The sequence below is a fragment of the Phascolarctos cinereus genome, unplaced genomic scaffold (genome assembly GCF_003287225.1).
Source record: "Phascolarctos cinereus isolate Bilbo 61053 unplaced genomic scaffold, phaCin_HiC Scaffold_2;HRSCAF=192, whole genome shotgun sequence".
In the NCBI taxonomy this organism is placed as follows: domain Eukaryota; kingdom Metazoa; phylum Chordata; class Mammalia; order Diprotodontia; family Phascolarctidae; genus Phascolarctos; species Phascolarctos cinereus.
Window position 1 is genome coordinate 114975835 of NW_027555625.1, and position 15939 is coordinate 114991773.

At 40.1% G+C, this 15939-nt stretch overlaps 2 protein-coding genes across 2 annotated transcripts in view; one reads left to right on the plus strand and one right to left on the minus strand.

Moving 5' to 3' along the window:
• LOC110207549 (N(4)-(Beta-N-acetylglucosaminyl)-L-asparaginase-like) overlaps window positions 1–13234 on the minus strand; it is a 78773-nt gene extending 65539 nt beyond the window's left edge. Inside the window, 1 exon segment of the mRNA XM_020985211.2 lies at window positions 12867–13234. Within this exon segment, the coding sequence (XP_020840870.1) occupies window positions 12867–13095 (229 nt within the window). The 5' untranslated portion in view covers window positions 13096–13234.
• Window positions 13235–13361: 127 nt separating this feature from the next.
• ACTR2 (actin related protein 2) overlaps window positions 13362–15939 on the plus strand; it is a 64002-nt gene continuing 61424 nt past the window's right edge. Inside the window, exon 1 of the mRNA XM_020985425.2 lies at window positions 13362–13539. Within this exon, the coding sequence (XP_020841084.1) occupies window positions 13492–13539 (48 nt within the window). The 5' untranslated portion in view covers window positions 13362–13491. The remainder of the gene's footprint in view (window positions 13540–15939) is intronic.

Here is a 15939-nt window from a genome sequence, read left to right on the forward strand (position 1 = left end):
CTCTAATATCACAGTCCTAGATGAGGTTAGAGAGGAGGCAGAAACATGGAGTAGAACATATATGGGAAAAAGAGCCGGACCAGACCAAATGTACATGGAGATCTATGCTGAAGCCAGTTCAACTGTAAGGGCATGGAGAGCGATTCCAGTTATCTGAAAGAGGTGAAGACAGCAAAAGCGTGGCAAGGGAAAAACCACTTCAGTTCTTATCACCATGAAAAAAATGGTGACTTAGGGAACACGAGCCATTACTAGATGCCTACCTTCGTGTATATGTGTGTGCGTGTGTGTATGTACACACTGCAGACTACATCTTTATTATCATAAAACTGACTCAAAGATATTGTCTATTGTTTTTTAAATATGAAAATGCATTTGATGCAGCAGAGCAAAATGCTGCATCTAAAAAAGTGTCTTCTACGACTACCTTAAAATTATACAAGATCTCCTTAAAGATTTAACAGAGATTATCTCCTGTGACAACCTTCTGATTAGTACCATAAAGGAAAACTCTATAACTTGGGCACATACACTCACCAAAGGTACTCACTTCTGTCATAGGAGAAATCCAATATACATTTTAAGTTAAAAATGGATTTTCTATGATGGGGAGGTTCTCCAAATGCTCCTTTTTGCAGATGACATTGTGCTGGTTGCCTTAATTTTTGAACTACCACAGAGCCTCTTGGATGAGATTCATGCTCACTAAAAAAAAAATGGCTTAACTGTTCTCAGAAAAGCAATTAGATAAAGGTTGCTTATCATCTATATTATGATGGAAAACCTATGCAACTCTTTCATTACTATCTAGCTTAAATACTGAAAATGTACAATGAATTGAACAGGTACAATGGGGTATAATGAATTCAGGAAATCTCAAAATTCTTTTTTTAACAAACAAAGGCTCATCTTTTAAAATTAAATTTACTTATTTATTCTTAGTTTTCAACATTTATTGTTATAAGACTTTGAGTTCTAAATTTTTTAAATAATGAATTTATTTTTAGTTTTCAACATTCACTTCCGTAAGATTTTGAGTTTTAAATTTTTTTCCCCCTTCCTCTCCTCCCCCCTCCCCAAGACTGATATAGGCTCTACTTATACATTCATATTAAGCATATTTTCCCATTAGTCATGATGTAAAGAAGAATTAGAACTGATGGGAGGAACCATAAGAATGAAGCAATAAAACAAGACAACAAAGGAAAAGGAGAGCAAATAGTATGCTTCCATATATTCAGACTCCACAGTTCTTTCTCTGGATATGGATAGTATTTTCCATCATGAGTCTTTTGCAGTTGTCTTAGATCCTTGCATTGCTGGGAAGAGCTAAGTCTATCAAAGACAGTCATCGCAAAATGTGTCTGTTACTGTGTATAATGTTCTCCTGGTTCTGCTCATTTCACTCAGCATCAGTCCACACAAGTCTTTCCAGTTTTTTCTGAAGTCCACCTGCTCATCATTTCTTATAGCATAATAGTATTCCATTACATTCATATACCACAACTTGTTCAGCCATTCCCCAGTTGATGGGCATCCTCTCAATTTCCAATTCTTTGCCACCACAAAAAGAGCTGCTATGAATATTTTGTACATGTGAGTCCTTTTCCCATTTGTATGATCTCTTTGGGATATAGACGTAGACATGGTACTGCTGGATCAAAGAGTAGGCATAGTTTTACAGCCCTTTGGGCATAGTTCCAAATTGCTCTCCAGAATGGTTGGGTCAGTTCACAACTCCACCAACAATGCATTAGTGTTCCAATTCTCCCACATTTTCTCTAATATTTATCATTTTCCTGTTTTGTCATATTAGAAGGATTCATCTTTTTAATACCAATATTAATAGGCAGGCAAGCCAGCCTAGTTCAGGTAGTACCTTGAGGGAGAAAAGGGATCAAGTACCAGGCAAATCAAATTACAACCACCACCTTGACTACCAACTTTCCACTCAGACCTTGACAGAGTCAGGCTAGCACTCTGAACCCAAGAGACTTAGGAACACAGTGTTCCATAAACCACTATTACTGCTTCTGGTCCTGCTTCTGAAGCCACAATTGGGGAAGAAAGAAACTTACCCTCCTCATCACCACCACCAACTGCTAATCAATGGCTACCAAAAGGCAGATAGGTAGAGCCCTGAGATTGGCAGCATCCCTCAAACCACCAGCCCTGCTTCTAGCTCAGCCTTTACAGTCATCATCTGGGGAGGTAGCTCCTGTGGAGAGGGCCTCTCCATCTCCCAACCAACTGCTACCCACAAAGCAGACAAGCTAGTCTGTTAGCTTTTTTTTTTTGGGGGGGGCAACGCAATGGGGTAAAGTGACTTGCCTAGGGTCACACAGCTAGTAAGTGTCAAGTGTCTGAGGCCAGATTTGAAATCAGGTCTTCCTGAATCCAGGGCCGGTGCTCTATAAAAGCACCATGTGCTATTAGCACTGTGCCATTTAGCTGCCCCTGACAAGCCAGTCTGGCTGAAGCAGTAAGGTACTCTGAGGGAAAGACAGGAGGTAGCATAGGCCAGGCAAGCCAACGACCCCTACCACCATAACCACTGTCTCTACTTAGATCCTGAACCCAAAAGCCTTGGGAATAGCAATGCTTCCAGCCCTGTGTCCACATGTAGCCTGGTAATGGCTCCCACAAGAGCTATAGCTACATCCAGTGAAGACCCATAAAAAAAATTTCTTGTCACCAAAGTCCTTGGCACTGTTAAATGATGCAACATAAGAAACTGATGTGATTTTATCAGTGAAAATGACATTAAACAAGAGGCATCCCCATATGCATTGCATTCTAAGGAAAATGAGACTAGTTATAGTGATTTACAGTTGAAACTTCTGTTTTATCTCCCCTATTAGAATGTGAGCTCCTTGAGAGCAGGGACTGTCTTCATTTTCTATTTGTGATCTCCAACACTTAGGACTGTGCTTTGGGCATGTAAATAAATAAAGCTAATAAATGCATTTTTAAGTATTTAATAACCTACTGGAATTGCATAGCTCTGAGTTAAGAAACACCACAATCCCTGAAGAACTAAAAATGAGTATCACCCAGAGGGGAACAGACAGGTTCATGATGGGTGTGAGTGTGCTGCGACACATTACAAAAAATCATGAAACAAGGTAGAGTGTAGTATGAATGCTGGCAAAGAAACACATGAAAGGAGATGGGCTGGCTACGGAGTAAAAGTGATGGCTAGCCTATAGACTGTCCATGTGCTCCTTTGGTATCCTCATGGTATCAAGAAAAACAAGGAAGACTTTCCACATGCTAGCTTGACCCTAGGTGACTAACTTAGGGGAGTTAACAGACGAGTCGACAGGAGAGAATGGTAGGGCTGCATGCTAATCATTAGAGGAATAATCCACATCGATGACAACAGACCCATTTGAATATTGACATTAACTTATTAATCTTCACAACATCTTGTTATGTTGTAACATGTTATCATCTCTGAACTTTGGATGTAAAAATTAAGGTATACTAACTTTCACCAAGTCCACAAGTAATTAGGTTGAAAAAGGATTCAAATCAACTTTACTCTTTTCATTTCACTTAAATACACAGTCTTCAAAAAGAATGCTGTATATACTTTAAAATTATACAGAAAGGCTGAGAGAAGAGAGCATCACTGTCCAAACCAAAATGTTAACTCAGAATCTGAGATAGCATATATGTTAAAATTGTAGTGGATAGAGTCCTGGGCGTGGAGTGGCTATGTGATCCTGGGTAAATCCCTTAACTTCTGTTTGCCTCAGTTTCCTCATCTGTAAAATGGGAGTAAAAACAAGCACATGCCTCTCAGGGTTGTTGGGAGGATTAAATGAGATGACAGTTGTAAAGCATTTAGCATGGCACCTGGCACACAGTAAGTGCTCTATGAACATGAGGCCTTATTAAAACTCGCAATACTCTGAGTGTTAGGGGGAGGCTTGACTCCAGCACCCTATTAGTTCAGGTTTGATTTGGGAATAAAATGAGACACTAGTAAGTCATTGAACAGTTAACAAAAGAGTTACTTTGCCCTAATGCTTAAAGGATATGCAATAGGGAATGCAGGCATTTATCCTCTATACTTGGCCCCACCTCATCTCCACATGGCGACATATCTGGTCATCAGGTCAGTGTAGTGTGACTTGCATGGTCTTCAGACAAGCACCACGTTGGAAGGAACTGACTCCATATGGGAAGGACTTTTTACATCCTTAGGTGACCAGGAAACTGTACTGAGGGAGGCAAAGGCCAATCAAGTCCCAGGGACAGTTTTGTTCTTTTTAAGGGAGAACTAATTACTGTTATACACTAATTGCTAGAGGAGAGGGACACTCTGGGGCATCAGACACTGCTCTGATCACACCAGGTTCATTGTTTTATATATTAAAAATACCCTAAAAAAAGAGAATGGAAGACTGGAACATGATTTATTATTACTTTAAACAAAAGACTGTTAGCTATTGATTAACTAAAGACCAACTAAAAGCACACTGATCTTTCCATGTCAAGTACCCTATTTTCCAAAATGATTTAAGCAATTCAGTTCTAATATAATTCTGTTAAGTCACTTAATCCAATTGCATTAACCTATTAGGATTCATCTCATAGTTGCTTTGAAAAATCAGGCAATCATGGTCCAATTAAATATTAACCTATATGAAGACTGAAGATAATGCTATTCTCTTCTCTGGCACCACTACCACTTTGGTGCATGCCCTCACCACCTCACACCTGGATTACTGTAATAGCCCACTGGTGGGTCTGCCTGCCTCAAGTCTCTCCCCACTCCAGTTCATTTGCCACTTAGCCACTAAAATGATTTTCCTAAAATGCAGGTTTGCTCATGTCTCAGAACCCCCCTCCCCCCATATAAATTCAAATGGCTATCACCTCCAGGACTAAACACAAAATGCTCTGTTTCGAATTCAAAGCCCTCTATAACCTAGCCCCCTCCTACCTTTCCAGTCTTTTTATACTTTACTCCCCTACATGTAGATCCAGTGACATTGAACTCTGGGATGTTCCACAAATAAGATGGCTCATCTCTTGGCTATAAACATTCTCTCTGGCTGTCCTTCATCCTTGGAATGCTCTCCCTCCCCATCTCTGCCTGCTGGCTTTCCTGGCTTCCTTTAAGTCCCAACTAAAATCCCATCTTCTACAGGAGACCTTCCCTAACCCCTCTTAATTCTAGTGCTTTCCCTTGGTTAACTATCTCCTATTCATCCTGTATATAGCTTGCTTTGGATATCTGTTTGCATGTCTTCTCCCCCGTTAGACTGTAAGTTCCTTGGGGGCAGAGTTTGTCTGTTACCTCTTTTTGTATCCCCAGCACCAGCACTTAAAACAGCGCCTGTCACATAGAAGGTGCTTAATGTTTATTGAAGGAAACATTTTCTTCCAGTCATGTGATATGCCTACATGATCAGGAAGCAACTACAGAAGTTTCCATAAAGGACCTAAAAACAACATCGAGTTAAAAGACACCACATACAATCTTAGCAAGATTTGTATTTTCTTTCCTTAGCCTAGCCCTGGAACTAGATCCCCTTCACCCTCCTTTTTCTGCTCACCTTCTTACCTATGTGAAGGGAGTGTCTATATGTGCTTTTTTTTTTCAGCCTTGATGGCTTTAATATAAGTTTTGCATTACTGAAAGCACAAAACATCCAGATGATGCATATACAATGTCTGCTTATGCCACCAAAATGTAACCTAAAAAATCCCTTAAAATGACACAAACATGTAAAATCCAGATTAATTGGAAAATGTATTAACTCACTTCTAACTACAATAAATTAACATTAGTGTTATATCCCTAACAGTAAACACTATCTAATGATATGGGTAAACATGATGAGTAATGGGCTGGGACAAGTGAAGACAAGATAGAGAGGTTTTTTCTTTCTTTGTGATAGTTATAAACCTTTATGGATCTAGAAACTTTTTGGAACCTTTATTAATTTAATTAAGCCACTCCACTGAGCTGATAATCAGTACATATATCTAGGACAGGGACTTCATGTGGAGAATGAGATGGGACATCTTCACTGCACAGGAGGAAAAGAACAGGCTGACTATATCTGGGAAACTGGGTAATACTGTTAACTATTCCAAGTTACAACCCACTAGAAAAACAAATCTCTTTAAGATGAGTGTCCTACTTTTGATCCTGCATGTTCAAAAATCTTGAAACATCACTAACGTTTTTATAATTGTGACTGGTTTCCTTTATAATTCTAAGTGTTTCATGTATTTAAAATATTATTCTGGGAAGGAGTCCATACCTTCTTCAGATGGCCACAGGGACCCAAGACACAGAAAAGGTTAAGATCCCCTGGCCCAGAAGGACTCTTCCAACATATCAGGTAGATCCTGACAGAGGATCATTGAGGACATGGGCAAGAATGGGAAGGGAGAGGTATAGCTCTCCAGTGATGGAAGGAATACCCACATTGCTGGGACCACTGAACTAGTGAAGCATCTCTTCTCCCATTTTCCTATCATCTGCAAAGAGAGATAGAATGAATAGTTTCTATAATAGGTTAACTACAATATGACTCTTTCTTCTTGATTATCTCAGCAGTGATCCTTCACAAAGTCAAAATAGGTGAACCTCCTTCAATTAAGAATTACCTTGATATTATAAAGATGCCTTCTCATTTTTTTCTTCATTAATCTTCTATCTAGAGCTGGAAAGCACCTTAGAGGCTGTCTAGTGCAAGAGGGGGGAACCTGTGGCCTTCTAGGTCCTAGAGTGCAGCCTTCTGATTGAGTCCAAGTTTTATAGAACAAATCCTTTTATTAAGGGGAATTGTTCTGTGAAGTTTGGAGTTAAAGGGCCACACTTGAGGACCCCATGTGGTCTTGAAGCTGCAGGTTCCCCACCTCTGGTCTAGTCCAACCAGTTTATTTTACAGCCGAAGTAACTCAGATCCAAAGATGTTAAATGACTTGTCTAAAAGCACATGGCTAGTAAGTGGCAGAGCTAGGATTTAAACCCATGTTCTTTGACTCTAAATTGAGCTCTCTTCCCACTAAGCCATGCTGCCTGTCTTTTAATTTGGGAAGCTCATGGTACATGTTACCACATCTTAAATGCAGTCTGTGCAAAGCATCCTTATTTTGAACACAATGGTACAAACTCTGGAGATAATTTAATCCTGGTTCCACTTTTATTGCTATTAGGTATTATATTTCCTTAAACTTTCTGAAGTAGAAATATACTGATTTCAGGCATCTAAAATAGCAGAATAGGGTGTCCAAACTTTCATGCAGACTGGTATCATTATCCATATAAATTAATTCCAAGAGGTCAGGGACTTTGTCTTGTTTAAACTCCTAGGCTTAGCCCAAGGTCTGGGTTTTCACAATCACCTCAATCCATTTTCAAAAACATTTGTTAACAATGTTTAATCCATGCAACTCCACAAGGAAGACAGATTCCAAAGCACACTAGATTTTAAGGACTAATTCTGAAACTAATAAATTTTACCTACAGAAAAAGTATAAACCCTTACTTCATAACATTCCATCATAAGATATAATGGATGTCATTAGTGATTAAAATTTCAAGATAGACTCTCTCATTTCTTGGGAATTCACTGAATGCTGAAATATTTTGGTTCAAATGTTACTGGACATGTCACATTCATAGGTAATGTTGTTCTGTTAACAAAGAGTACATTGGTATGGGAAATTGTCTAAGGATCAGGCTAAGGTGGAAAAAATCAGCATGGTAAAGTGGACATGGGCTGGATCTGACAGCAGAAGGCCTGTGTTCAACTCCCAGCACTGTTACTTAATATTTGTGTGATTCTGGACTAGTCTCTTCACTAAGCTGGTTTCTTCATCAGAGGGTTTTTCCTTCTAGCTATAAATCTACAACCTTAATCTTAATCAATTCCCCTGAACAGATGTACAAGTGGAAAAAAGGTCACATTTGCAAGTCCAAGGCTCACAGCTGTGGAGCAGCCACTCAGCAGCAGAGACACTTGGTTGGTTCAAAGCCCTCTTAAAGTTAACCAGTTCAAGTCTACCAATCCCTAATATAAATTGCCCTTTTGAAGCATTGAGGCTTGGGAGAATGGCATGATCTTCTGGACTTCTTAAGGCTAAAGTTTATATTCTAGTCCATTGGTTCTAAAACTTTCTTAAGATCTCTAAAACTAAAGTGGTCTTAAAACCCCTCTGTAATCTTAAAAATTACTGTGGACCCATGAAGAGCTTTGATTTATATCTAATGACATATTCTAAATTAAAATATCTTTTATTATTATGAAAATGGTTTTGGCCTTGCAGACGATACTTTGAGAAGTGTTGCTCTAGTCAAAGAAAACTGTTCTATCTTGTAAGAGCATATAGTAATTTATAATAGAAATTTATCATCATTAAATTAGCACCTTTAAAGACTAGCAAGAATGAACACTTTAAGTATACAAGTAATACCTAAGTCCAGTTAACGTGGATCAAAGATGTAGAGCTGGAAGGGAAGTCACAAGCCATCTAGTTCTTCTGTTTGTTCTTTGCAAGGTTAGCATCCCACATAAATCATCAGCCTTGACCATATAAATCAACAGCCTTTCTGACAAAGCTCAACAGGAATAAAAAGAAAGTTATTTAAAATAACTCCAGAATGTATAAAATATTTAGGAGTCTACCTACCAAGTCACATGTAATAATTACATGAATATAACTATAAAACACTTTTTACAGAAACAGAAGGACTCACAGAATTGGAAAGATACTAATTTCCTATAGTTGGGCTAAGCAATATAATAAAAGTGACAACAATTTATTACTTAAATTATATTATTTATTAAGAGCCATGTCAATCAAACAATCTAGGAATTACTTTATCGATTCAGAAAAAATGACAACAAAATTCAGCCAAAAGAAAAAAGAATCAAGAATCTCAATGAATAAATAATGGGAAGGGAGGGGGCCTAGAAGTGCCTGACATCAAATTTTACTAAAAGCAGTAATCATCAAGACATTATGGTACTGGTCGAAATAAAAAAGAAAAAGTAGTCAATGGAACTGATTAGGTACATAACACACAGAAACAAACCAACCTAGAAACCTAGTGTTCTATAAACACAAAGAACCCAGTAGCTAGGTTCAGGTTCACATTCAACAAAATGTCTAGGAAAACTGGAAAGCAGTCTGGCAGAAATTAGGCTTACATGACCATTTACACCATATACCACAATAAGCTCCAAATAAATACAGTCACATCATAAACAAATTAGAGGAGCAGAGAAGACAATACATTTCACAACTAGGCAGGGAAGATTTCTTTTTTTTTTTCCCTTTTTTTAGGCAATTGGGGTTAAGTGACTTGCCCAGGGTCACACAGCTAGTAAGTGTCAAGTGTTTGGTTTGAGGCTGCATTTGAACTCAGGTCCTCCTGACTTCAGGGCTGGTGCTCTCTCCACTGTGCCACCTAGCTGCCCCCAGGGAAGATTTCTTGACCAAACAAGGGATAGTAAGGATCATAAAAAATAAAATGGATGATTTTGATTACATCAAGTTGAAAAGCTTTTCCACAAATAAAAATCAATGAAATTAAAATTAGAAGGGGAAAAGTTAACTGGGAAACAAAAATCTTTGGGAAGTTCATCTGGTAAATCAAAGTTTGATACTGAAGATATATAGGGAACTGATATAAGAACAAAAGTCATCCCTCAACAGACAAACTATTAAGATATGAATAGGCAGTTCTTAAAAGAAGAAAAACAAGCATACCAAGAAATGTTGCAAATCAGTAGCAATAATGGAAATGCAAATTTTAAAACTATGAATTTCTACTTCACATCCAGCAGATCAGCAAAAATGACAAAAAAGGAATATAGTAAATTGTTGGAGGGGAGGTAGGAGGCCCCACATATAACTATTGTTGGTGGAGCGGTGAATTGGTCCAGCCATTCTGAACAGAAATTTGGAACTAAACCCCAAAAGTCACTCAACCGTACATACCTTTTGGCCCAGCATTACCACAACTAGGCATGAATCCCAAAGAGAGGGAAAAAAAGAATAAAAAAAAGGGAGAAAGAACCTATATGTACAAAAATATTTATAGTCACACTTTTCATCATAGTAAAGAACTGGAAATAACATAATTTGGGGAATGGCTAAACAAAGTATGGTATGTGAATATAACTGAATATTATTATTTCATAAAAAATTATGAAAAGGATGAAATAACAGAAACTGGGAAGATTAGTGTGAAAAGAGAATGAGCAGAACCAGAATAATTTATATAATAACTATAATGTTATAAAGAAAAGCAACTTTTAAACATGAGAGCTCTGACCAACGCAATGAGCAAATACAATTCCAGAGGGCTAGTGATGAAGCATACCTCTCACAGAGGCTCAGGGTGAAGAATGATATATCTATTTTTCGGAAATGGTCAACATTGGAATTTATTTTCCTTGACTATGTATGCATATTTGTTACAAGGGTTTTGTTTTTCATTTGGAAGGTAGGGTAGAAAACTGTTCATTGAAAAAAATTTTTTTTTTTTAAAGAAAAACAGCTTTGAAAGAGTTGAGCTATGTCCAGCTACGACTTCAGAAGATGGATGATGAAGTGTTTTTCATGAGAGAGGAGATGGAACAGAGGTGCAGAGGAAGAGCTATATTTTTGGATACGGCCCAGGTGTGGCCTTGTTTTACTTGACTATGCTTGTACAGACAGACACACCTATGAGAAGCCTTTCCTGATCCACTGCACATACTAGAGTCCTCCTTTCCAAACTACCCTGTATCTGTTCTTTTTATATTTATATTCTCTCTCTCTCTACACACACACACACACGCATGTGAGCTCTGGCACACACTTGTTTCCCTTATTAGACTACAAGCTCCTTGAGAGTAGGGACTGTTTCATTCTTCTTATTTCTATCTCCAGTACCTAGTACAGTACCTGGCACATAGTAAGGGCTTTATAAATCTTTTATAATCTTCCCACAGTGCAGCAAAGCTGGGGAATCAAATCCAGATTTTCTCTCTCCCAAAGTGGTGCTCCTTCCACTGCCTCACAGATTAGTTAGCGTGGCACAGATGAGACTTGAAAAGGTTCTCTGAACTTGTTTTAAAAAAATATTTCAATAACTGTTTAATATAGTTGGTTTCCTTTGTTCTCTGATGTATTTTATTTTGTACATTTAAAAATACCATTGTGAGAAGAGATCCATAAGTTTCATCAGACTGCCAAAGGGGTGAACATCATCAAAAAACAGGTTAATAAACCTCTGGACTAGAGAGACTACATTGCTGAGCTTGGGTGTCAGAAGAACTGGGTTTTAATCCTATCTCAGATAATAATAAATGAGAGCTACCATTTATATAGCTCTTTAAGGTAGGCAAAGTACTTTACATGCTATGTTTGCTAATATTTAGACTATGGGTGAATTATTTAACCTCTCTGAGCCTCAGTTTCTTCTCTTGTAAAATGGATATAAGAACACCTGTAGCACTTAACTCAGAGTTGATGTGAACCTATAATGCTTAGCAAAACTTAATGTGCTCACATATAAGTGGGGGTTACTAATACGAGTATATATACATATGTCAATATTATATTATTATATATCTGTGCTGTATGTGAATTATAACATCTATTAAAATTTATGTTGCATATTATCATAATACATTAACTACATAATATCTATCAAAATGCGTTGATAGGTTAATATAATCTATGTATAATCAGTATACATATAAGTATCACTCAATACACAGAATATGTATTAATATGTATATTAATAAAATAAGTATCAATTAATACAAAGCATATGTAGTAATTAATACATATAGTTAATATTGGTCAATTAATATACAAATATATAGTAACAGCAGTTAAGTGGTACAGCAGATAGAGTACCAGGCTGGGAGTCAGAAAGACTCATCTTCTTGTTGAAATTCTGCCTCAGACACTTACTAGTTATGTGATCCTGGGCATGTCACTGTTTGCCTCAGTTTCCTCATCTGCAAAATGAGCTGGAGAAGGAAATGGCAAACCACTCCAGTATCTTTGCCAAGAAAACCCCAAATGGAGTCATGAAGAGTCAAACGTGACTGAACAACAAAAATACATATAAGTATTAAATACTTAATACACATAATATGTATCAATACAATTGCTTAATACACATATGTAATATATCAGTAACAATATACATATGAATTATTTAATTCACATAAGTATCAATTAATACAGGTATGTATTAATGGATAAGTATTAATACTCAACAATATTTATTAATCTACATATGTATTAATATACATAACATGTATTAGGACCGTTGTGTTGTTCAGGCATGTCCAAATCTATGGGACCCCACGGACAAAAGACCCCATGGACAAATTTTCTTTGCAAAGTTAATAGAGTGCTTTGCCATTTCCTTCTCTCCGGTGTGTCCTCATTTTACAGAAGAGGAACTGAGGCAAATAGGGGGTAAGTGACTTGCCCAGGGTCACACAGCTACTAAGTGTCTAAGGTCGAATTTGAACTAAGGTCTTCCTGACTCCAGGCCCGGTGCTCTATCCCCCGCACCACCTAACTGCTCAATTAACGCAATAATATGTATTAATATATACAATACATGCTGTTAATAATGTTAATACATAGGCATGAGTTAATTAATACATAGTACATTGTTATATTAACCTATCGATAATGCGTAATTAACTACAGTGTAATATTATAAATAATGCCATAATATGAAGTACTAAGTATTCTACGGGAGCGCCGGGGGGCGGGGTTCTCTCTCCAGGGCGTCCCCTCACCCCCAGCTCCGGGACAGTGGGCTGGGTCACCGCCTTCTCCATCCACCTGCCCGCCCCTCTCCCGGTGCCCTTCACCTGCCGTCGCCTCCTGCAGAGAGTCCGTAGCCCCAGCCCCGTTCTTGAGCAGCGAGCCCACCTTCCGCACAGCCGGCATCGAGAAAGCCCAAGTGCCTACGGCAGCAGCCATGGGAACGCCCCGAGGAGGACTGGAAACGAGAGGAAAGGGAAGGAAGAAGGGCTCTCGGAGGCAGGGCGCGGCGGCCGGAAGCGGGGCAGAGGACGTGGGCTGGAGGTAGGCAACCATAGAGAGAGACAGTGAGAGAAAGAGAGAAGACAGAATCGTTAGGACAAGGCGCGGGGCGGAGCCTCCGCCTCCTCCAGCTTCTCATTGGGCAGCGGTGCTGCCACTCCTCGGTTGAACGTTTTCTTGGAGTCCTCCGTCCAACCTCTCTCCCTCCCCCCTCAAGGAGCTGTCAGTTACGCAGCAGGCGGGGCGGGGTAAGCCACTTCCGGTTGGGTCCAGAAAGTTGAGCTGAAGGAGGGGCAGAAAGAAGGAGGAGGAGGAAGAGGAAGAGAGAGCCTGGGCGGTGGCAGCGGCGGCGGCTATAGTAGCTTCCCCAGCGGTAGCAGCGGCGGCGGCTACCCCAGCTGAAGAGGGAGAGAGGCAGGCAGGCGGCTTTGGTTCTCTCCGGGGTTCACAATGGACAGCCAGGGCAGGAAGGTGGTGGTGTGTGACAACGGCACCGGGGTAAGCACCCAGCCCGGGGGAGGCCTGTGGGAACCGGAGCCGAAGATGGCCCGGGGGAGGAGGAAGGTGTGTGGGCAGGCTGCCTGGGCGCGGCGCGGGCCGCTGGGGCCTCAGGTGGGGGGCCTGCGCCCTCACGCCCCCGCTCTTCTTCCCGTCAGGCCCCCCCCCACGCCGAGCCTCTCATCCTCTTGGGCGGGGGACGGGGGGCTGGTCTCCAGCTCGCCCCCTCCCTTGGTGCCTTGGAGGTGGTGCCGAGGACGATGGGGGTGGGCTGATTCAAGATAGTCCCGGTCAATTTAGAGGAGCTTCTGATTTTAAAAAATAAGAATAATCGGGCCTTCCTCTTCCTGTAAAATCGAAGCTAGAGCATCGGAGGCAGGAAGGGAGGGGGTAAAAAAGGAAGTGGGGCTGGCAGCCTCCGTCTTGAAGCAGCGTTTTGGAGGGGCTCCTTGGAGGGAGCCGAGGGAGCCGCCCGACTTTGGACTTCCGAGGAACAGTGGGGTTAGGGGCCTAAGTGGGAGAGCACTGGGGGCGAGGGCTGCAGAAGTCCCGAAGACCGGTGTGGTGATGACCTTGGGGGAAGTTACCGAGCCCCTTCTGTTCCTCTTTTTGTCCTAACTGCAAGTTGCAAATGAGTGAGATCTTGAATAAGATCCCCAAACGCAGAGAATTGTAAAAACGGGTTGTTATTCGCCTCTTCCTTTTTTCCAGATGCTCTTTTTGGGAGGGGGGGAAGGTCTGCCTTTTTTTTTTTTATTAAATGGTAGTAAAATCAGAACAAATCTTAAGATTGAAATACGATTTATTTGGAATGTGTTCCTCCAGCGATTTTTATGTTTTTTGTTCTCAACTCTTTGAGGTTGCCACAGCATACCAATGTATGTCCGATTTTTTTTGTCATCCTTCCTACACTTCTCTTTCCCAGTAGGGTCTAAAGTATATGAATTAAATTTAAAAAATGTTTTTTTGTTAAACTCTTCTAGAATTATGCTGTCGAGAATGTAATGAATTTTAAATTAACATAGGCAAACATCTTATAAATTAGGAGATTGAAGTCCAGAGTGGTTGTGACTTGCACAAGCTAACACCACACGTTAGTGGCATCACTGTGACTGGAACCCAGCTTTCTAATTTATTACTCAGGTCTGTCTCTTAGAATCTTATGGGCTGCTGGAAAAAAAATATGGTGCTGAATCGCTGTTACATTATGTAGTTCTTTTGGTGATGCCATAGCCTTTTAAAGGGACTATTACATATAAACTTCTGAAAAAATACACTGATTTCTTATGACACTTTCATTTTGATCTTGTCGCAGAGAAGATTGAAGTATAGGATTATCAGATTGATTTCCACCATACTCACAGTAATGTTTAGAAAGCAATGTTTTATATGTATTTAGAGATTTATATAGGGCTAGAGATAGTAGATGGGAGTTTATTGGCATAGAGAACTTCTGCATGAGGAAATCTATGCAAATTGATACCTTCTCTGTAATTTACTTGTAGTTTTAGAGCAGGAAGCGAGGGGGTAAAAAAGGAAGTGGGGATGGCAGCCTCCATCGTGAAGCAGCGTTTTGGAGGGGTTCCTGGGAGGGAGTGGAGGTAGCCGCCAGACTTTGGACTTCCGAGGAACAGTGGGGTTAGGGGCCTAAGTGGGAGAGCCCTGGGGGCTTAATCTGGGGTTCATGGACCTTGTGAATTGAATTCAGGAGACCCATGAAGTTGGATGGGGAAAAATTTTATCTTTATTTTCACCAACCTCTAACTGAAATTTAGCATTTCTTTCAGTTATTTAAAAACATTGTCAGAGAAGAGGTCCTTAGGCTTTACCCACCAGATGCTGCCAAAGTAGCCCATGATAAAAGAAAAATTAAGAACCCCTGTCTCAGAAAGCTGCTTAGTGTCAGTCAGTAGGCATATTTACTGTGTGCCAGACACTGTGCTAAGCACTGGGGATACAAAGGAAGGCAAAAGTCCCTGCTGTCAAGGAGCTCACACCTAATGGGAGAGATGACACGCCAGCAACTGTGAACACACAAACCAGATAAAAGATAAATTTAAAATACTTAATAGGGAAAAGGCATTAGCATTAAGGGGAGATCAGGAAAGACTTCTCTTAGGAGATGGATTTTAGCAGCAGCCAGGAGATGGGACTGAGAGGGACAATTGAATGACTTGTCCAGGGTTAGCCATTTATATGTCAGAGGCAGAACTCAAACTCAAGTCTTCAGGTGTCAGGGCCAGCTCTCTATCCCCATGCTGCATTTTCTCTCAGAGGTCTGTTCAAAGAAAAAATGGTAGAGTCGGGAAGACATCTTCCCAAGTTCAAATCTGGCCTTAGACTCTTACTAGTTGTGTGACCCTGGGCAAGTCACTTAACCTGTTTGCCTCAATTTCCTCA